The following is a 22,710-nucleotide window of genomic DNA, read 5'->3' as shown; positions in this document are numbered from 1 at the left end:
GGAAAATCTACTATGACCTAACATCTGCTGCTAATTCTCTACTTCTCACCACAGCAACTATGAAGGAGGCCCTGGCAGAGTCATCTCTCCTTCCATTCATTCTTGCATCTGATTCTTTTCAGCTTCTTATCCTGGATGTCTAGCTAGCACCGGAAACTCAAGATAGTGAAAACTGAGCTCCATCTTTCTTTCCTAAAACTTCCTTTCTCCTTCCCTTGTTATCACCCTTGGCAGTTCCACAATCCTCCTCTTCACACAAGTTGCTTGCTCCCTGCACATTCTCCCTACATAACTAGGCTGTCATCAAATCATTTAGGTTATTTCTCTACAGCATCTCTAAAATTTGTCTTTTTCTCCATCTCTGCAGCTTAAACACTTGTCCATACCTTGATCATCATTCACTTTGATTGCCGCAACCACATCCTCTCTCACCTCTCTGTAAATCGCTTTGTTCCATCTAAAGTACTGCTGCTAAAATAGTCTTTCTGATCTACTGCTAGGGCCATATCACAGGCCTCTCAGAATCCATTCACTGGTTTCCCTTCATCTTTTGCATTAAGTTAAAGGATCCTGACTTCCCCTTTAAGCTCAACACGATTCCACTTTTGTAGCATCTTTGTTTTCATTTCTTCCTTTCCTCACAAGTTTGCCTTCTAACTCCTTCCTCTGTATCCTTGCCTTTGTGGCTTCTTCATAAAACCTCATTAATTTAAAACATCTCCCTTTTGTCAGCCTATTGACCAATATGAAAAATAGACAGAAGACTACCAAAGTTGTGATAGTAAGAACAAGATTAATTTCTTCCATAAAACTATATAGTCTTATTTTCAGTCAGTCTTTGCTAAGTATTACATGGTTTGCTTAATGCTTAAAGGTACAATGCCAATATATTCTTCATGATATTTTCTTTAAAGACATTTTTTTGTCTGTCTTTTTTTTTTTTTTACTGTTAGTTATAAACGCCTAGAAGCTTGAAAGTACAATCTGTTTTCTTTTCAAAATTATTTCCTTAGCCACACTTACACACACAATTGTTGTTGTAGTATAGGTTGGTGAGTGCTGGACTGTTTGTGATATTTTTTTCTTTGAGTACCTTCTGTTTAAAATGCACATGGATAATTACATGACCTTTGCAAACAAAAATAATAAAAACAGTTCTGTTTTGATTCTGCAAATCTTAGCAGTGTTTGTCCATTTTAATTACTGGCTATCAAACAGCACTGGGTACATCTATTAACACCAAAGCAAATAGAAAATGCAATGAATATCTGAGTCTGGTGTTGTACTACAAGCTACTTTGCTGCACTAGTGAGTAGAAAAGTGACAACTCCAGGACTGTTATGTTAGCATTTACCCCTGTAGCTGTATGGAGGTCTACTGTATATATCTTAACAAATGTAGCTGTTGTTAATGTGCATTGGGATAATATATATGCAAAGTTACTGATATTTTATTTTAATGACTCTCTACAGCTATTGCTTAGAACAGACTGAGCAATTTCTGAACTGTGTTTTGGAGGCAGACCCTGTAAAAACTGTTGTAGCTCAAGAGATTGCTCAGCAAAGTGAGATTCTCCCTTCCTGTAGTGCTATGAAGAACCGAGAGAAAAAGGTAATAGCTAATTTTTTAATAATTACAAATATATATGTTGAAGTCCTGTCATCAATATTATTGTGCGCATTTTGCTGCAACGTTTGTGGTTTGTATTTTTGTCACAATGAATGTGGATATTTTTTACATTAACTTGTTCCCAGAATGTGAAGCACTAAGTAAAGCAGTGGTTCCCAAACTTTTCTCTGTTGTGGCACACCTTGATACCTTTAATTATTTTGAGGCACACCACCATATAGTCTACAAATGAACTCATGAATATTCATGAGCCAGTCCAGAACTCTTCAAGTAGTTCTTCAAAAAATTCCGTGGCACACCTGCTCAGGCCTGACGGCACACTGTTGGAAAACACTGAAATAAAGACGACTAAGTTCTACTGAGATTTTTAGGAGGGCAGTACTAACTTGGCTTTACAAGCTAACAAGCTTGAACCCTAACGCTCTATTCTCCTGAAATTTGGCAGTTTTGGTGTTTGCTTAATTTTCTCAGCCATGTAGGCATTCACTCCATGAAGGAAAGGAGTGTGCTGAGATGGGGCAGGGAGGAGAAGGGGAGTTTAGAATGTTCCAATTGATCAGAAAAATGCTCCAGGCTAGAACTGGAAAGCTTGCACTTGATCAGCTCCCCCGCCGGCCTCCCCGGGGTATTCAGTTTAGGGATCTACAGAGAAATATTTAAAAGGCCATTTTTGAATTACCTACGCAGCATTCTTCAGTTTAGCTGAAAGCAAATACTGCTATTTCCTCAGTGTCATTAGTTCCACCTTCTTCTTAGAGATGGCTTACTTGTGCTTGTACAATTTCTTAGTAATAAAAAATTAAACTGAACACTTACTCCTGTGTATACATATTAGCCTGACAAACAGAGACAACAAACATGGGGGATACTTTCACTTGTCACAGATATGTACATTCCTGTTTTACTTGTAATGTGGTAATATTTTCTCTCAAGTTTGTTTTCCTGTGATAAATTTGATATTTGCTGTACTAGTGAATAAATATCACATAGCCCATGGTTCAGACACATGTAATCTCACTTGGGGGGTTGATACTACTCCAGTGGGAGCTTTGCAGTGGACTTCAATGGAATTTGAACGAGTCCTTTACTGAAAATGTTAACTGTTAACAGGCAAAAAAATCTAAGGAGGCTGAAGATGTTCTGAGTGAGATGATGTTCCAAGACCTTGAATACCCTGGATATGATGACTTTAGAGCAGAGGCTTTCCTTCACCAGCATAAGAAACAGGAGTGCTTGAAAAAGGCAGAGGAGGCCTATCGCATGGGTATGAAGCCTGTGGCAACATTTTATGCACAACAGGTAAGAAGACAAATGTGCTTTGTGTTTTGATTTGGGGATGTACTAAATACCCAATTGGATGTGATATGAACATGAATTCACTTACTGCACTTGTTTGAATTTGCTCTATTATTAAATCTCCCAAAATACACAAGTGTTGGGAAGTCACCTAACTATCATATGTACATTTATTGGTTAAAAAGTAGATTGTAATATTACACTCATCTGATAGCATGTATAATAATAATAATATTTTTATAATGCAAATTTTTATTGAAAGTTTTAAAACTATGAAATACTCATCACATCTTTACTATACAGCGATAAACAAATATCACTACAAACTAGTTTTTCTAATAGAAAATTACTATTTTATACATATTGTGTGGAATTTTATTACCTATATTAATGTTGATGAGCTGAGAAATTTTATTGAAATATTTAGTATCTGTTTCTTTTTTTAAAGTGGCTTTGTTATATTTTTAATCTAGATATTGCTATGGCTGGTTTAGGAAAATTCTAAATAATGGTGTCTGCATACTCTTTGGACAGAAATGTAATTTCAGACACTATCCTGCCTCTTCTGATGTACATAAGTTATAAGTGAAATTTGCAAAACAAAGCATTTATTCTAGGGCTTTTAGGGAAAGGCTAACTGTTACCTTCACTTTTGTGAAATACTTGCCTCTTGTGCTTAATGTTTTTCTTTGCTTTCAAAAATTGTAAATACTAGATTTTGTTTGTGTAGTTTGAGACTTGAATGTTTGTGGTCTTTGCCTGTGCTTGCAGGTCCCCTACAAGTGAGGGTTGAGGAACTGGTCAATATTGGTCAGCCACTAGAGAAACTTTTAAGACAAAATGTCACCTGCAATCTCTTCTTCTGCTTTTTGCCTCATCAGGCCAAAACCCTAAGAACATTTTCACTGTTACTAAAATTGTACCTACAGATCTTCAAGGTCATCTAATAAAGATGTTTGCTGCTACAGTCCCTAGAATTATGATACCTGTATGTTTTATATAAAGTGAATGCACTAACAAAACAGGCATACATTTGTAGCAGCTACAGCAGATACTCAGTTTATCATGGATTAGAAATGTGAAACAACTCCAAACTAAGAACCCTATCTTGCAGATGCAACGCAATACCAACTGTGCTGCTTAGTGAGTAGTAAGTGTCTGGGATTGGGCTCTCAGTTTGGGGCTGTTCCAGGTTCATGGTCCATGATAAACTCTCATAACTCAGGCTACTCATTGTAGTAAACACTGCATAGGTAACATGTTTGTAAGATGCAACTGGATCTTCTATTTAATATCTCCTCTGAAAACCTCTTTTATTTAAAACATGTTTCTAATTTTTTTAAGATTATTTCTGTTTAGCTATTCCCTGCTGTGTTGACAGTTCCAATGCTCGTGCTTTATCTCTACACCCTGTTCTCCTTAGTAGACTTCATTGTTCTCCTAATAAAGATGGTGCTTCTATCACGGAAGATTTTCCATAAAATAAACCTGGAGATTTGGCAGCTATGGAGGAAGTGTTTGCAACTGCATGGCTAGTTTGATCTGAATGAACACATTCTGTAGACTCAACCTAGATTGAATGTATTTGAGAGGCTTGTTCTGGCCTCTAGGCCGGTTGAGACTTTTGATTTAATAACAATTCAAGTCAATTTGAGACTTTTGATTTAATAACATTTTCAAAAGGTACAATAACCATTGTTAGGATAGTATATTAATTAGTAAGCTAAAATTCAACACTGGACAGGATTTATGTTTCTGTTCATGTAGGCATCTTATGTTGTTTACTTCTTTCTATCTGGCTTTCCTTCCTTTTCTTGTGTGTCTTTCATTCTGATCTCTTCTCTGTGCAAGCTTTGACCAGTGTCATGTGAGTGAATTTGATTAAATCAGCACATGACTCCCTCTGAATAGGTTTTACTGAGTCCCTTCCAGAATTTCAGTTATGACTACAGCTCACAGTTTGATGCAATTAAATCTAAAAGCACCCCGCATGTGCTGTCATCTTGAATCCTGATAACCAGTATGGAGCTTAGATTAAGTCTCAGAATTTAACAGTTGATGTGTTTATGAATAAAGGGTCGCCTTCATGATCAGAAGATGAAAGAAGCAAACCATGATGCTGCTGTGCAAATCTTTGAGAAAGTAAATGCATCCTTGCTGCCTGAGAATGTTTTGGATCTGCATGGTCTCCATGTAGATGAAGCCATTAATCACTTGTCCAGAGTACTACAGGAGAAAAGCCATGGTAGGAATAAACTACTTCTCAATCCACATACACAATTATCTCTTTGACACTTACTCAGAAAACCAAAGTAGAAAAAATACCTTTTATATAGAGGGAAGTGTAAGGGGTATGAATTTTAATAGTAAAGGCTATTTAGCAACACCTGAAGACAACTTGGTTTTATTATAATTTTTAATGATCTTCGAGTCATCTTTTCACTTGCTTCTCTGTCAGTGTTTTTTTTAATCTTAAGAGAAAGTGTTATGCTTGCATAGCAGCATAATCCAACAATGTCCTAACACTAGTTTTATACAAAATGTTTAGATTTTTTAATTATCTTTCAGTGGTCTTCAGGAAACCATTGTAACCAGGATACTAGATTCTCTCAAGTTCAGAAGCATTGTAACTTTCCTAAATATCATTCTGTGCAGCTCTGCTTGAAATTTTTTTTAATTTTCCTCCAAGTGAAGCATTCAAGTATTGCAGGAATGTTCTTTTCTTAGGGAAAAAAGTAATCAAAATAAATGCAGAAAATATTCACTTTATAAAGTAAACACATATGGAATGCTTTATAAGAAATATATGCCATATAAGGCACAACCATATCAACAGAACATATTTTTAACTCTTTAACTCTTTTTGCTCTCTTTAAAAACAATTTCCTAATATAGGGGAAACTAAGGTGTTAGATGGGGCCTCTCACTTGCATATGGGTGCCAGAATTAATTAACTTCAAGTTTTCTCATCCTTGCTATTCTGTACTATAAACTGTAACCGTTGCTTACTGATGTATTGTATATTTTCCCATTAGTCCATAGAGTTTTAATTTCTCACAGCTCAACACTTATTGTCAGGGACTGGAAGAGTCTTCCTGGCTCAGTAGCCTCCTGACTCTGAAATATTTATGTATTCGTTTCAGTTTACATAAAGAGATCTATCCCAAGGTGCTTTGAAAGTAGTCAAAGATCACAGATAATATGAAAATAAGTAGATAAAGGAGAGCAAGAGAAATTAGGATCGATCCTGTACAAAGTGCCAATCTATAAATGCTCCCTTCATCTTTTTAAAAAAAAAAAAAAAAGAGAGAAAAAACTATCCTCTCCAATTACTTAGTTATAGACTCCAGATTAATGTAACTCTTCCCTCCCCACCCTGCATACTCCCTATTAGAGGATATAGCCAACGATAGGAAACTACTGCAACCTTTTCTAGAGGCAGAACATTCCTGACTACTAGCGTAGACCTGGAGAAAAGTCCTAGTAGAGCCCATACTGATGTATTGAAACACTCTATTGATTCTTAGGACGTTCCCAAGAACCTGCTCCAATGTTTGAGAAGTTACTACCCAGCTAGTGTAACTTTGATTCAGAGGTTAAAAATTAATGTACAGATTCATGTTTCTTCTTCCTCCTATCTTGGTGTGTCTTATGAAAATTATATCAGTTAAAAATTTCCTAGTGCAAAACTGATATGATTTGTTTAGATTTAAGCATTTTGTTTCATGTTCCTGATGACTTTGTTCTGGTAAACATGTTATGTGCTAAAAGATCTGTTTTTAAGATCTGTTTTATTATTGTGCTCTTTAACTAATCTTCTAACTGGATGTAAATTCCAAGTAAAGGACTGAAATTATGAATAATGAATGCTGTTGCTATAAAATCATTAGGTTTCTGTGACAGAGCACAATGTATAGTTTTTAAAATATAGTCCAAATTTGAACAGTTCAATGAGGCATATTTCTTAAGCTCTAATGGCAAATTTAATTTATTTTTTATGCCAGGGGAAGAAAAATGCATGGCAGTGTTGCATATAGAAAAGATAAAGCTAATGTAGGAAAACAGAATTCTAAATTAGTGTGGTGAAAATTTTCAGATGTACGGATAAAAAAGTTCAGGTAAATGCTGAGTCTGTACAGAGAGAACATTTTAACCGTTACAATTCCTCCTGTAACAGAGTACAAGCAGACTGGTGGTAAACCATATCTGTGTATGATCACGGGAAGAGGAAACCATAGCCAGGGAGGAGTTGCTCGCATCAAACCAGCAGCCATTAAATACCTCACAAGCCACAACTTCAGGTGAGTTTAGATTTCTGTTACTGATATTTTGAACCTACATTCAGCTAACTAAACAGCTGACTCTGTCTCGGAGTTGGAAGAAGCAGACTGCACTTATTAAGTTTTTACCTCCCTTTCTCTGTGTGAGTTTGCCTGCCTGTCAGCTTTTCATTTACACTGCCAGCCTTTCTCAGCTCACCCAACCCCTCATCCTTTTTTCTAGGGTCTTGAGGTTTTAGATCTCCTTTGATCCAAGACTTAGGCTTCTGAAGAGTAAATCATTCTAGCCTGGATACAGCCAGATTGTAGTTTCTTCTCTATTAATAACCCAGCCATTGTTATCTTGGCTGCTTTGAAGATGTGTTCCTGAGGTGATTTTATCTTTGATATTGCTAACTCATAATGCATCATAATCAACCACATAGAAGGGTACACATATTCATAAAAAATAATACAGATATTTCCCAGTTTGTCACAATTATCCATTTCCGATCAGTATTACCACTCTGGGAAAGGAAACAAATACTTCGAAACATATAAAATGAAGATTTTATTAAGAATGTATACAGGGTTCTTCTTCGAGTTATGGTCCCTATTGTATTCCACTGAGGGCTATGTGCATGTTCCTGGAGCCAGAGCTTTTCAAAGCAGTACTACTTGGTAGTCTGTGCATGTATCCTTATTGTCTCGTGGTTTCACCTGAGGCAATAAAGGGCAGGGCTGGCCAACTATGTCTCCAGTTCCTTCTCACTGCCACGTGGTCTGAGTCAGAGCTTCTGCTGACCTCTCGTTCTTAGTGAAGCATTTTCTAAAAATAAAAAAACACCCTGTTTTTATTTTCGTTCATAGTTAGGTTTTTATTGTTTTTTGTTGTATTTTGCGGCTGAGAGAAGGAACTGGTGACGCGGTTGATCTGCCTCACCCTTTATCTCCTCGGGTGAAACCATGAGGTAATACAAGGGCGCATGGGCGGACCGCTGAACAATGCTACTTTGAAAAGCTCTGGCTCCAGCACATGTGCATAACCCTCAGTGGAATACAGATAGGCACCACATATGTCAAAGAACCTCCAGTTACAGGTAAATAACCTCCTCATTCCAAACATTTCATATGCTTTTACCCATACTTTTAAAATCTATAAATTTATTTTTCCAGAATACTCTTAAACTATCATGGAATCAGAGAAATGAGATATAGAAAATACCTATTAGGTCATCCAACAAATTGACAGTGCAGTGTTGTTCCTCGTTGTAACGGCTTTTAGTGCTTTGGCCAGTCATTAAGGGTTGTCTGCACTGAAGTAACAAAGGAGCACTCATGATGAGAGGGTGCAGGATTTTTACCATTTTGTCTTTAACTTTGTAATCTGTTTGCATGGTGATAAAATACCTGTACCTAATCCTCTAATGCTCCTACTATTGGTAGCACCTATTGGAGAGTTACACTAGTGCCAGGTCATCAGTTGGAGAAGCTCTGAGAATGCAGTGTAGACAAGACTTTAGTTGTACATGTCCAAGCAAAGAAGTATACACCATTTCAAATAATGCTGCAGCCTAGTTATCTATGAGCAGTTTTTTCTTGATATTCAGCCTTCAGAATTTTCCATTTCTTAATTTCATTCCATTACCACCTAGTTTGTTTATGCCATTGAAATATAAATAATTCCTCTCCCTTCTTTTTATATCTTCAAATATATTCCTCATAAAACAATCCCTTCAAACCTCTGAACTCCCTCCAGTTTGTTACTCTGTTTCTAGTTATGTGGTGTCCATACCAGTGCAATATTCAAGGTACAATCACATCATAGCTCCTTGCTCTGTGAAGTAATGCCTCTGCCCCAAAATTGTATTGGCCTGTTTTGTTGCTGGATCACACTAGAAGTGCATGTCTGATTCATCATCTATGATCACTCCAAAATCTCTTTCATTGTTACTTCTTTCCAAGTTTCTCCCTCTCATTGAATATCTTTGTTTTATTTTTCCTTAGGTGTACTTCCTTGATTTTTAGTAAAATGAATCTCATTTTTTATTTTATGACCGTGTTTCTGATCACTTTAGATCTTTTTTTATTTCTTTGTCCTTACTAGACCTCCCAATTCAGTATAATCTGTGAAGTCTGTTAATGTGCTGTTAAACACCATCATTAATGAAGATCTGTAAAAAGGATGAAGTGCGGTCAGTTTAACATTACCCCTGCAGTGCCACGCCAGACATCTCCCTCTGATAAATGAAAATGTCTCAAATCAATCAGTTTGTCTGCCAAAATTTGTATTTTATAAATACATGCTGTTGAGTTTGGTCAACACTAAGCACTTTTGAAAATCCTATAATGAATATTGGTGCGATTTTTTGTTTTCCTCACCCTTAATATTTGCTTCATCATCTTATTAGGAATTGAAGTTACATTTACAGGATGGCTATTACTGTAATCATTTTCTTTCTCTTTCATTTGCTTTTCTTCCGAAGAATAGGGGAGAGTGGGAGAGAGACATGCTTAGAAAATATAAGGAGAGAATTGGGCAATTTTTTCCCTTTCTCCCATTCCAGTTGCCAAAACCCTCTTGTTCTGACCCCACCAAAACCATCCAGTGTAAAACCTTCCACCCTAGTCCACATAGAGAATGTGTCCTGATTTTTTCACTTCGGAAATCTTGTCATGCTACTCCTGGATGGCAACCTTATTCACTTTCTATATATAGGATTAGGAGATATGGTGCTGGACATAATATAGATTTTCAATCTTAATCTTCTCTTGGTTAACAGGTTCACAGAAATAAAACCAGGCTGCCTGAAAGTGATGCTGAAGTAAAAAAGATGTAATGAAGGGAAGTGTGAAACTAGAAACTGTAAACAGCTTTAATAATTATTTAATCTACTTTAAAGAACAGTATTTTATTAGAAATTTTTTCAATTTATTTTATAGCAATTCGTTTTGTCAGCATGTGTTTCTAAGAAAATGGTAAGAGTGAATTGTATTTTTTGTGACTCCAAAGGGAAGATCCTTTGACAGAGTTTGTAATATAAGAATTACAGACCTACAATACTGCTGAACAATATGAGGTTTTAAAGAGAAATTAAGGTCCTATTTTCAAATACTATTTCCTTCTCAGTGCAAATAGGGCCTAAAATTATCTCCAGCCCAATACATTTAATTGCTGTGGACTCTAACTTTAAAATATATACGGTAAAAGTTAACTTGTTTAAAGATAGTTATTGTGTATTTTAAAATTTTGAATTGAGATTTTCAAAGGATCCTAAGGGAGTGAGGTTTCCAACTCCAGTTGACATTTGAAATCCAATGGCGGGTGGTTGCCTAAAAGTCATAGGCTCTTTTTGAAAATATGAGCCATGATCTTTAAGTGGTCATTTCTTGAAAATATGGACCAGTTGTGCTGTCCTTATTCATACACAGCTTCTCTTGAAAGCAATAGTTGTGTGTTATAAGGATTCTGGATTGGGACCTGAAATCTGTTAGGAAATCTTACTAATGCGCCTTAATTCTTTAAGGAGAAAAATCTAACCCCATGGTCTCATCTCTACTTACATTTTATCTCTGATACTAAATAAATAAATAAATTGGTATTTCTCTTGTAGTAATATTATATTTAACTGCATGACATTTCAAGCACATTTTCTAGCAGCAAAACAGATTATAATAGTATAATGGTAATTGCTCAACTGAAAAGATCACCTTAAAGGAGGAATTCCTTTCAAGTTATCAGTTCTTCAGCATCCAGATAATGTGCTTATAATGCCTCTGCCCCCATACTTAGAAGATGTTTTTAGTAAACAATCAGAACATTTATTTTAAGAACAAAATAGAACATCTGAAAATATGTTTTTATTTTCTATGTAACAGCCTTGAAAGTTGAGAGGCATAAGTTTTAATATAATAGTTTTTAAAGCTTTTTCATAACAATTGAGTTATATACAGGAAATAATGTTAATAGGTGTATGTGAGGTATTTTTCATGTTCTTAAGCTAGTATGTCGAAAATTTGCCCCCAAAATGTACTAAAACAGTATTCTTGGTTTGTGTTCTCACACAGTTGTATGCACACACATTATAGAATTTACAAACACCACTGCATTTGTATGTGCCTTTGAGGCCCTGGGGATCAGGCAGGCTAGTATTCAGATAGCTAGCCTGAGCTGCCACGAGAGCCACAGTGTTTATGTTGTTATGTTTAAGCATGCTAGCGTGAGCTGAAGTAGCACAAGTTTGTCTATCTATGCTGAGAATCACACCTCCCAGCTGCAATGTCGACATACCTCTAATAACTATGTTTTGGTTTGTGGGTACTTATGCACACAGTTTGTCTCTCTCCTTTAGCTCTCTGCCCTGTTCCTGTAGGCAAAATGTTCAAATATAAAAAAACCCTGCTCTTCAAGTCCTTAAGAGCAGAGGCCTTTTTATGCTTTTGCACACTGATTTTAAGGCCCTGAATATGGTAATGGTTAGTAATTGTCATACCAGAAGTTAGCTAGATCCTGCTCCTCCATTTAAGTCAATGGACAAACATCCTTTGACTTGAGTGATGCATGATCAAACACTAAGCTACCGATTCAGCAATTCATTTTAAATGTGCTTAAGTCTCATTAAAACTTAAGACTCTCATTAAGACTTAAGTATGTGTTTAAGTGCTTTACTGAATTAGGACCTAAAATTGAGAAAAGCAGAATGGAGGAGGAATGTTGGACGTACCAAAAAAAAAACCCTTTCTTTTGGATTATTTGCCTAGTTCTCCAGAAGAAATATTGCAACTTTTTTTCATTTTTGTAGCCTTGGTTTTGGGAGCCCTATAATTTATTTTATAATGAGAACTGTTTTAAATAACTGTACTTTAAAATTATATTTTAAATTAGGTTAAATTTTTTAGACATCCAGCTTTTATGATGTCCTTTTAAGAAGAAACCAGTAACATAATTTTTACCATGAAAATTTAAAACCTTTTATAACTGTTCTTGTAAAAAAAAAAAAACTCAAAAGTATTACCACCAGCACTCTGATACAAGACTATTAAAACGGGTATGTATCAGTTTCTTATTATTTTTTTTTCTTTTCATTTTACAGGATGCTATAGAGGTTAGTAGGCCAAAAATGTAACTTCTTTTTTAAAAAAATACTTATTCTTAAAGTTCACTCAATTTGTTAAATTAAAAACATGCTTAAAATCTTTTCCTAAAGAAAAGTTAATGTCAGCAGCTTAGCATTCATGAGCAGTCCTGCATAACAGATCCATACATATGCATGCAAATGAATACATAATTCTTTAAAAGAGTGGATTAAGTAAAAAAAAATTTAAAGAGCATCTTTCAGTTTTCCAGGGATTATAAAAATAGTAAGGCAAAACTGATTTTTAAAATAGTTTACTGATTCTTTATTCATGCTTTTGTTTTTCTTTTCTAGTTTGTGGTTCAATTTCTTTTAAACTTTAAATATTTTTCTAGGTTTAGTTAGGGTGTCTTAAACACAGTCATAATGGTACATTTTTGAGGTTTAGAAGTTGGAAACCTTTGTAACTCAGGAATCCTCATTCTTACAGTGTTACAGATGCCCCTATTACCTTGTAAGGAGATCATTTTAATAATCATGCTCTGTATATAAGTGATATTCATTGCATATCCTACATAACTTGTATTCTAAATAAGGTTTTACTGTGAAGAGGTGGAATTTAATCACGTTGACATCTAATCTCTCCACAAAACATGTGCAGAACGTGTGGATAAGAGAACTGTCCCAATGTTTATGATATTAAACAAATGTTGTAAATGTCCTGAGATGTATTATAAATAGAATTTACACTACCAGTATTTGTATCTCTAAATGTAATTCATGTTTCTAGAATAATAATTAGTCCTCTTCACAGAATTGAAGAGAGGATGGCGTAGAACACACTGTAGGTTCTGTGGCAGCAAGGTTATTTTTCTTTAAATAGAAAAAAGGTTTGCTATCTCAACTAATGAGCAAGTTCTGGTGAGGATTAAATGACAGGTACCTGTGCAAGTGCAGTTAATAAAAGTACAGTGTTGCAGCTACCAGTTGTAAAAGTTATTAGGATGTGTATAATAGAGGATATACACTTCTATTTTTTAAATTAGAATATGAATGAATTTTTATTTGTATAAAGATGTACATTTGCTGTTAATGATCATGCTCATTTTTACTGGAATACAGTTTTGTAATTTGCATTTAGAATTTCTTATGTCAAAATGAATTTACAAATGAAATCTAATTTAATAAAGGAATTTTACCACAAACATGATCTTCAATCTTTCCTTCAAAGACTTAACATTGTCAACGTTTGAAGTAAAATAAAATGTAGTTGTGGAGTTTTGTAAGAAAGCTTCTTGTCTAGACTTCAAGAAAGAAACAATCCGCTGTGATACAAAGTAACAGATTCATGGCCTATTTTTCAGTGATGTGTGAATAATTAGGTCATAGGTTTAGTATTCCTTTGTGTTTTTTCAGTAGCTGAAAAGAAATCAAGTAGGACTAGATCCTTTTGCGTTTTTGCAGGGGTGAACTGGAGAGAAACGTAGAAGGAGTCATTTCTCACCCACCCCCATTATACCTGTGCAGCCGCAGGATAGGATAGATTTCAACCTTGTGCCAAGAGAGCACTAGGAGCAGAGTCCAGTGACCATATTTACAGCCACTCTACAAACTCCAGAGGGCAAAGAGATGCAGCTGACTGGCATATGTGCATGCTGATGCTAGGGTGGAAGTACATGGCACTGTTCCCTTAGCCTGGCTTGAACCATCCTGTTCTCTGCAGGCAAGATGGCTCTGGTAACTACAGTAGAACCTAAGAGCTATGAACACCTCAGGAATGGAGGTTGTTCGTAACTCTGAAATGTTCGTAACTCTGAACAAAACCGTTTGGATGTTCTTTCAAAAGTTTACAATTGAACATTGACTTAATACAGCTTTGCAACTTTACTATGCAGAAGAAAAATGCTGTTTTTAACCATCTTAATTTAAATGAAACAAGCATAGAAACAGACTGTGTACTTCCGGTTCCACATGAGGTGTGTGGTTGACGGGTCAGTTTGTAACTCTGGCGTTCATAACTCTGAGATTCTAATTTAACAGGTGACAGGCTGTGCTTCATCCTTTACATATGTTTAGCTCCAGCAGTTGAAGACAAGAATTAGTCTTTATTTTTATCAGAGCAGAAAGAAGAGTATCAAGAGTATGAGTAATCCCTATAAGGTTTTATTGATTCATTTCCAGCTGAAGTCAACTGAAGGTCACTCAGCACCTTACAAGATCTGACCCTAAATTTACACTGATCAGGAGACTTCAGTAGGTAAGGAGACAGTTTATCGAGATTAGAATCCAAAATTACAGCACAGGGCCACTCTCTTCCTGTGACTGAAAAGTGGGAACAAAGCTGATGAAATGTTTATTTTCATTGGTGTGCATGCAGTTTCTTAGTGCACCTATGTACGTACACACAATCCCTCCCCAACATTAAGAGAACATGAATAATGTTCATGTTAACATTAATAAGATTGCCAAGTCAAGCACTCAAAAGCTAGGAAATGCCAGAATTAAGGTTGCTAGTGCAAATTTAATTCATCTTCCTTCTGTGTGTGCATTCTGATAGTCTTTAATTACATGGTCACATGCTGTTTTTTCCACAGGACCCCCGCCTCATTTAGTGCACAAGATGGATGATGCTCACTGAATGAGCAGCTATTCGATATTTAGTTTTCTCGTTGTTCAGTGTGTTGCTCCAGCTCTTATTTACAGCACAGTAGTCAAACCCTGATCTGAAAACAAAATTATTGATTTCCTCATGGGCTTTTCTATGTCACTCATCACTATAGTAGCAGAGTGCTTCGCAAGTGCTAATGAAGGTATTTTCACAACATCCCTGTGGGATGGAGTGGTAATCCCCATTTTACAGATGGGGAACTGAGGCACAAAGAGATGAAGGTCAAAAATATTCACTAATTTTGGATGCCCAGTTTGAGATGCCTGACATGATTTTTTTCAAGATTCTTAGCATTACATAGTACTAAATATGTTCGAAGCACAACTCACAATGACTTCAGTTACAACTGTGAGTACTTAGCACTTCTGCAAATCAGACCCAAGAAAATGAGGAACACACAAGTAGTGACTACCTGTAAAAAGTCTGTTTTTAAGTGACTTGTCTAGCATCATATAGTAGAACTCTGTGGTGACAGCAGCAGGGATAGAATCCAATATTCCATGGCAGCATTCACCTACCTTAACTATGCCTGTCTCTCTGACATCTCCTCATGGGTATCAAGCCATCAGCTCAAGTTCAACTTATCTAAAACTGAGCTTCTAATCTTTCCTCACAAGTCCTCCTCCCACCTTTTTTCTCAAATCACTATGTAAAACACTGCCATCCTGCCTGACACTCAGTGCCATAATTTGGGCATCATCTGATCAAAGACCTCTGTTTAGGTCCTCACATCCAGGCTATATCTAAAATTTCATGCATATTTTTTCTATATAACATCTCTTAAGATATGGCCTTTCCTATTCATCTACACAGCTAAAACTTGTGTCCAGATTCTCTTTTTGCATCTCAGTAACTTCAACATCCTTCTCTCTGGCCCTGATAAATGCAGTCTTCTCCCAGTCATAGCCAATCAGAATGCTGCTGCAAAAATAGCTTTGCTAGCCTGTTGCTCTGACCATGTCAAACTGGTTTCTTTGAATCCCTCTGCTGGTTCCCCCTTCTCTATCACATCAAACATGAGTTGTTTGCCTTTCAAGATCCTTCATGGCTTATCCCCATCCTACCTTTAATTCACTATTGTAATATCAACTCCTACCTTCAATCAACCCATGATGCAGCCTCCATTGCTTACATGTTAAATTTTCAAACAAGCACATTCATACGTTCTCCCATGCTGCCCTTCATGCTTGGGAGGAACTCCCCATAAACATCCACAAAGCTATTTCCTTCAAATCCCTCTTTACAACTCTCCTTTGCCATGATGCTTACAAAAAACTTGACAGTGGTTAGGCCACTGGTGTACTAAGACCACTCTCTATTGTGCCATTGTTTTTCTATATTCCCATCAGTTTCTTTTGTATCCATCCATCTGTTGTCTTAAACTTAGATTAAATTTAAGCTCTTTGGGATAGGCATTGTCTTTTTCTTCTGTGTATGTATAGTATCTAGCTCTAGGGAATGCTGGTCTGTGGGTAAGGCTCGTAGGTGCTGGGGTACTACCAATAATTAATAATAATGAGACCCTCTTTTCTCTTCCTGGAATCCCCTTCCTCATTCACTACACACCTTCCGGCTTCAGCAACAAATGAAGGAGGGGTCCAACAGACAGCAGTCTCCACTATAGAACCCCGATTCATCTCCAGAGCAGACCAATCCTGTGCACTGAATGTGGCAGAGCCCTGTACAAAAAATGGGATATGATCATGTAATTAAAGACTATATCATAATGTAGATCAGTGTTTCTCAAATGGTGTTCCGCGTAACCCAAGGGTTCCGCGAAAAAGCGGAACCGCGGCGCCGAAATTAACAAAAATCAGTGCCACTGAACAGCTGATGGGGCCACGCTGCTGAATCAAGGCTACACAGCGCCGCCAAAAAGAGCAGGATTTTCTTGACTTTTCGGCAGAGGACATGGCATGGGGGCGCAAGGGTTCCTTGGGTATGGGAAGGTCGTGCAAAGGTTCCAGGCTGGGAATGAAATTGAGAAACACTGATGTAGACAGACAAGGGAGCCAATTTAAGGTTTCACAGGCAACCTTAATGCTGGCATTTCCCAACTTTTGCAGGCTTGACTTTGCAACTTTAATAATGATTTTAATGTAGATTTTGTAGATGTGAATTTCTTAGCTTTTTGAAAAAGTAAACTGAAGAAATAAATTTCATTATATGGCAGCATATTGACACCTATATGGATCATTAGCAGGGCTGGAACCTTTAGATCCATTGTACAGACCTCTGCCACTTCTTAAGATAACAGAGTAACTGAAAGCAGTAGTAGGTTATCTCTGTGTGGACCAGCACTTAAGGGGGATGGGACACTTTGCCAGTGGGTTTCACAGATATTTGCTGACATCAGAGGAATGGTCAGATTAAGGAAATATGGGTTTAGTTACAGACTCTAGCGGGGAGTGTACTCTAGTGCAGTGGTTCTCAGTAAGGGGGTATGCAGTGGTCTTCCAGTGGGTACTCAATTCATCTAGATCAGTGTTTCTCAACCTGGGGGTTGCAGCCCCCGGCAGGTCATGGGTTTAGGGAGATCACAAGTGCAGGGCCAGCATTAGGGGGTGGCAAACAGGGCAATTGCCCCAGAGCCGCTTACCACAGGGGACCCCGTAAAGCTAAATTACATGCTTCAGTCCCGGGTGGCAGGGCTCAGGCTTCAGACAAGGCTCACAAGTGAAAAACAGGCTCAAGTATCACACTGAAATGTAAGTACAATATTTATATTCCAAGCGATTTGTTTTAGAATTATATGGTAAAAATAAGAAAGTAAGCAATTTTACAGTAATAGTGTGCTGTGACACTTTCGTTTTTATGTCTGATTTTGTAAGCAAGTGGTTTTTAGATGAGATGAAACTTGGGGTTTGCAAGACAAATTGGACTTCTGAAAGAGGCACAGTAGTCAGGAAAGGCTGAGAATCACTGCTGTAGGGGTCACACTCTTTTGCCTGTTTCCCCAAGCTTGGCTCCTTCTGTCCCATCCACTGAGATCTGTCTCTTCCCCACCCCAGGCTACTCGTCTACTCAGTCCCAGTTTTAGTCTCTGCTCCTCGGGCTTCTCGTCCCAGGCTCCTGGTCTTACAAGTCCAAGTCTCATCCCTTCAAACTCCCTGTCCCAGCACTGGACTCTTCCCCAGCCATTTCCAGTTCCAACCCCAGCTCCTTGTCCCCAATTTCCTTGCCCGACCAGTCCTCCCTACCGACCTCCCAGCTCCTTATCCAATCTGTCTCATTCTCCCACAGCTTCCCGTCATCCCTCGCACATTCCCTATCCTCACTAGCTCCCAGTCCCAATCTCCCTTCCTGGGACCTTTGGTCAAGCTTGATGTCCCACCTCTGGCTCCTTGTCCCAGTCTCTTTGCCAAGCCAGTCCTAGTTCTCTCCCACGTCCTGGCTCCTCATCAGATCTGTCTTCCTCCCCCAAGTACTCCTTTCCCCACACCACATGTTCTCAGTTCCATTCTCTTGCCCGGCTAGTCGCAGTCTCCCTCTTTACCTCCCCCCACCCCACCCCACCCCAAATTCCTCATATAGTCTGTCTTGTCCCACCTACTGGCTCCCATTCCCCCCACATTTCCTATTTGCCTCTCTGGCTCCTAATCCCAGTCTTCTTGCCCAGTCACTCCCAGCCTCCCAAGCACACCAACTTTTTGTTTCAGTTTCTGCTCCCTGCCCCCCAAGGGTCTTTGTCCCAATTTTGTCGTCCTGGAATTTTCTTTCCCCCCTTGCAGAACTGACTTTTGTTTCCTCTGTATGTAGATCAGGCATCTTCTTTCTCCACACTACCTGGACCCAGCAGTGGGGGTCACTGAGAGCACCAGAGACAGACTTCCTGCTCTCAGTTCAGGTGCCTGGATGTGACTTAGTTTACAGCAGCCCAGAGGTGAAATTACAAGTAAAGCCCTGCCTATTCTTGGTATGTGAAAATAATCTTTTTGGGGAATTTAGCTACTAAAATCTAAGTACTCTCTAATGAGCATGTGCAAGGTGCAAACTTTCAGATGCTAATAACTTGACCAAATGTAAGCAGATTTCACGGGGATGGCAAAAGGCACATTCCTGAGGCAAAGGTCACCCCCTACCGAATTTGAAGTTATTGCTCCAAAGCATGGGAACACTAGAGGTTTTTAAAGAAAAGATCATCAGAATTTTTTTAATACTGGCAAAATAATTTATTATTCCCTAGTCTCATTTTCAGAAATGGCTGAACAAGTTTGGCTAAAAATTTCCAGAAATCTTCAGCATATGGCAGACACCTGGCATGGAAAATTTCAGTCTGAACAGTTAAAATTTGGCCAAGTTATACGCAAGTGAAAACAGGGTCATATTATAGATAGTGCTATCAGTCCTGCCTATAATATAGGTTCTGGCACTGTCCTCACCACTAGTTTCTCTGGCCATGTCTACGCTACAGAGTTAAGTGGATTTAAGTTATGTTGATGATCATAAGCTGCTTTAATTACATCAGTTGTTCATGTCCACACAACACTCCTTGTGTAGGCGGAGCCAGGGCCAGATTAACTCTTCTGGGGCCAGGAGCTATTAGATTTTGTGGGGCCCCTTACGGGCTGGCGCAGCGGTGCTCCGGGGGCTGGGAGCACTCGGGCCGGCCTGGGGGTGAGGTGGGCCAGCGCTGTGGCGCGGTGCAGGCCGGCAGCGCTCCAGGGGCTGGGAGCGCTCAGGCTGAAGGGGCTCTGGGGGCGGGGCAGGCTGGCACTATGTTATACTTAGAAAAGACTAGCAGGATCTTATTCAGGGGGACAAGGCAATATGCCACGTTTATTGTACATGTAAGAATATCAAAAAGCAGTCACATTCACACACACATTCATAAAGTTCTGCAAGCTCGTGTGATATAATTACCAGTCCTTTTATGCGTTGCTCAAGCCAGCCTAGTGGCCAACTAGGCTGGGCACGAGGAGGGAGCCAGGCCTCTGTCAGATATGAATCTGATGCTCCAAGATGACAATTGCAGAATGAGATCCAAAGTTTCCATGTTTTTACTCCATCTTTTATATTTGCTGGCTCTCATGTAAGTCTATGGGCCTTGCTGTGTCATGCTGCCTCTAGGTTCAATATAGTTGTTAATCCACCAGCTAATTGAAAGCCTGAGGATTCTCTTATTTCTGAACTTTGTTTGTTCCCAGGGTGGATCCTTGTGTAGTTTAGGGTCATTAATTTGCACTTTAGTGTTGTTGATAGATATTCTTTGGCCTTCAGGGTTAGGATGGCAGTTGGTGTCTTCACTCCCCTTTCTGTTGTTAGAGCAGTTTAGGTTGATGTCTTTTTATGCCCTGCATATACATTCCTCACTCACACAAAGAGAATTTATCAAGATTGTGATCCGTCCATGCCTAGGGTAGACACCTGAAAATGCCAAGGTCAGGGCAGGCTGTAAAAAGAGAGCAGATTCTCTCAGCACTGGTGAGTGACACTGAAGTCAGACTTCCCAACCAGCCACAAACAGGGCTTCTGATTCTCCATACTGGTTATCAAGAAGCCAAAATAAAAATATACACAGCCTCCTTTACTGCATTTCAGTCTCTGGCTCCCAATCAGCTACTAGGTCCAGTAAAGAGACCAGTTAATTAAAACTCTATGCTCTTTACCAAAAAGGTTTCTCGTGACCCCAAAGGGTCAGGCACAGTACCAGATCAATATAAGTCTGGATCTTACCCAAAATACCACGCTGCCAGCCCATGCTTTAGTAACTGAAACTAAAGGTTTATTTTAAAAAGAAAGAAACAAACTATAAGAGAAATATTAAAGGATTAAAGCAATCAGACACATGCAATTGATTTGAAAGTCCATATATATCAGGTTCCTAGAAGAATTGTGGAGTTTGCAGGTTTGTATAGTCCCTCTGGTGTACATCCAGTACCTGGATGGATCTCAGTCCTTTGTTCAGTTCAATTGTAGATGAGTTGATCCAGAGGTAGGCTGAAGACTGAAGACAAAATGGATGTGGTGCAGCTGCCTTTTATGTCCTTTGGCCTTTGCCATGCTGCTTGTGGAAATTCACAGGAATAAGATGGAGTCCAGGGTCACATGAGTCACTGGTGACTCATCAGGTATATCCCTGGCTTCTCCCCCTGGGCCCATTGTACCTGTGAATTTCCTTAATGGGCCATTAAGCAGGCTAGTGCTGCAGCCATCCTGTCTGGGGTGTCACTCAGAAACACAGTACAGTATGAAATACAGATAAAAACATATCCATAACTTCCGTTACACACACAACACATGAACATAAACATTATCATCTTATTTAGCACATTATAGCCTTTCTAACGGTACCTGACATGGCATATCGCACATGAATTATTATGATTCTGACATATTGATGTTAAAAAAATACAATAAATGCTTCCCCCCCAGTCCAGCCAGCATGACAAAGATATTTTTAGGTTCAATAGTATAAGTTTCAGGAAAGCGCTTACTTCAAGAAACTAACAAGATGGAGTCCACTTATGCCACACTAAACAGTATTATACCATTATCATAAACATTTCTCTCTACCTCGATCTCACTTATACAATAGAACAAGGAGTCTACATCTGATTTGTTTGCACAGCTCCTGGGGAGGGCTCACAGCTGTGGCATGGTGCTGGCTGGCGGCGCTCTGGGGGCTGGGAGGGACCACTCGGGCCAGGCCTGGGGCAGACCGGCCAGTCTGGGAGTGAGAGGGCCAGCGCTGTGGCATGGCACAGGCCACCGGAGCTCTGGGGCCTGGGAGCAGTTGGGCCGGAGGCAATCTGGGTCCTGGTGCAGACCAGCCAGCCCGGGGATGGGGCAGCACAGTGGCATGGAATGGGCTGGCAGCATTCTGGAGGCAGGGGCAGACTGGCCAGCCTGGGTCCGGGATGGGTCCACGACTAGTGCTGGGGCACTCTGGCAGTAAGGGAGGGAGGCAGCTGGGGTGCAGGACAGCGCTGGGGCACAGGCTCTGGGGGAGCTTGGGGCACTCAGGCACTGGGGCCACCCAGCCAGCCTGGCTAGTGCTCAGCTAGTGTGCGGGCCACCCAGGGTGGGGCTTTGAATGGGCAGTTCACCAGCTGCCCAGATTAATTTTTGGTAATATTTTTTGGTAATTTATTTTTGGTAATTACTCTTGGTAATATGCAGGAAATAATTGATGGCTTTGAGGCAATGGGATTCCTTAATTGTGGATAGATAGATGGAACACCTATCCCAATTTTGGCCCCAGACAATTTTGTGATAGAGTATGTCAGCCGAAAGGACTACGTCTCCAAGGTTTTGCAGGTGCTGGTGGATCACCAGGGCTGTTTCACTGACATCAGTGCGGGGTGATCAGGGAAAGTGCATGATGCACGCATCTTTTGGAACACTTGACTGCATAGAAAGCTACATGTTGGGACTTTCTTTCCAGACCAGAAGATTCCAGTGATGGATGTGGAAATGCCCATAGTGATCTTAGGAGACCCTGCCTATTCCTTGCTCCCATGGCTCATGAAGCCTTACACTAGGAACCTAGACAGCAGCAAGGAGCACTTCAACAACAGACTCAGCAGGTGCCAAATGACCACTGAATGTGCCTTTGGCTGATTAAAAGGTTGCTGGCACAGCCTTTTTGGCTGGTTAGACCTCAATGAGGAAAATATTCAGGTAGTCATTGTGGCCTGCTGTATTCTGCATAATATTTGTGAAGTGAAGGCAGAAAAGTTTCCCCAGGTGCGGCCTGCTGAGGTTGATCAGCTGGCTGTTGATTTTGAGCAGCCAGATACCAGGGGAATTAAAGGGGCACAGCGAGTGGCTATTCAAATCA

At 39.2% G+C, this 22,710-nt stretch overlaps 1 protein-coding gene across 3 annotated transcripts in view; it reads left to right on the top strand.

Moving 5' to 3' along the window:
* N4BP2 (NEDD4 binding protein 2) overlaps window positions 1–13,458 on the top strand; it is a 62,421-nt gene extending 48,963 nt beyond the window's left edge. For all 3 annotated transcript variants that reach the window (XM_067531132.1, XM_067531131.1, XM_067531130.1), the window contains 5 exons: window positions 1,473–1,611; window positions 2,740–2,928; window positions 5,002–5,170; window positions 7,103–7,226; window positions 9,968–13,458. In XM_067531132.1, the coding sequence (XP_067387233.1) occupies window positions 1,473–1,611; window positions 2,740–2,928; window positions 5,002–5,170; window positions 7,103–7,226; window positions 9,968–10,013 (667 nt within the window). In that variant the 3' untranslated portion in view covers window positions 10,014–13,458. The remainder of the gene's footprint in view (window positions 1–1,472; window positions 1,612–2,739; window positions 2,929–5,001; window positions 5,171–7,102; window positions 7,227–9,967) is intronic.
* The last annotated feature ends 9,252 nt before the right edge of the window (window positions 13,459–22,710 follow it).

This window comes from Emydura macquarii, unplaced genomic scaffold (genome assembly GCF_026122565.2).
Source record: "Emydura macquarii macquarii isolate MOO-44397 ecotype Brisbane River unplaced genomic scaffold, CSIRO-AGI_Emac_v2 contig_3128, whole genome shotgun sequence".
NCBI lineage: Eukaryota > Metazoa > Chordata > Testudines > Chelidae > Emydura > Emydura macquarii.
The sequence above is the reverse complement of the archived record's forward strand: the minus strand, read 5'-3'. Positions and strand labels throughout refer to the sequence as shown.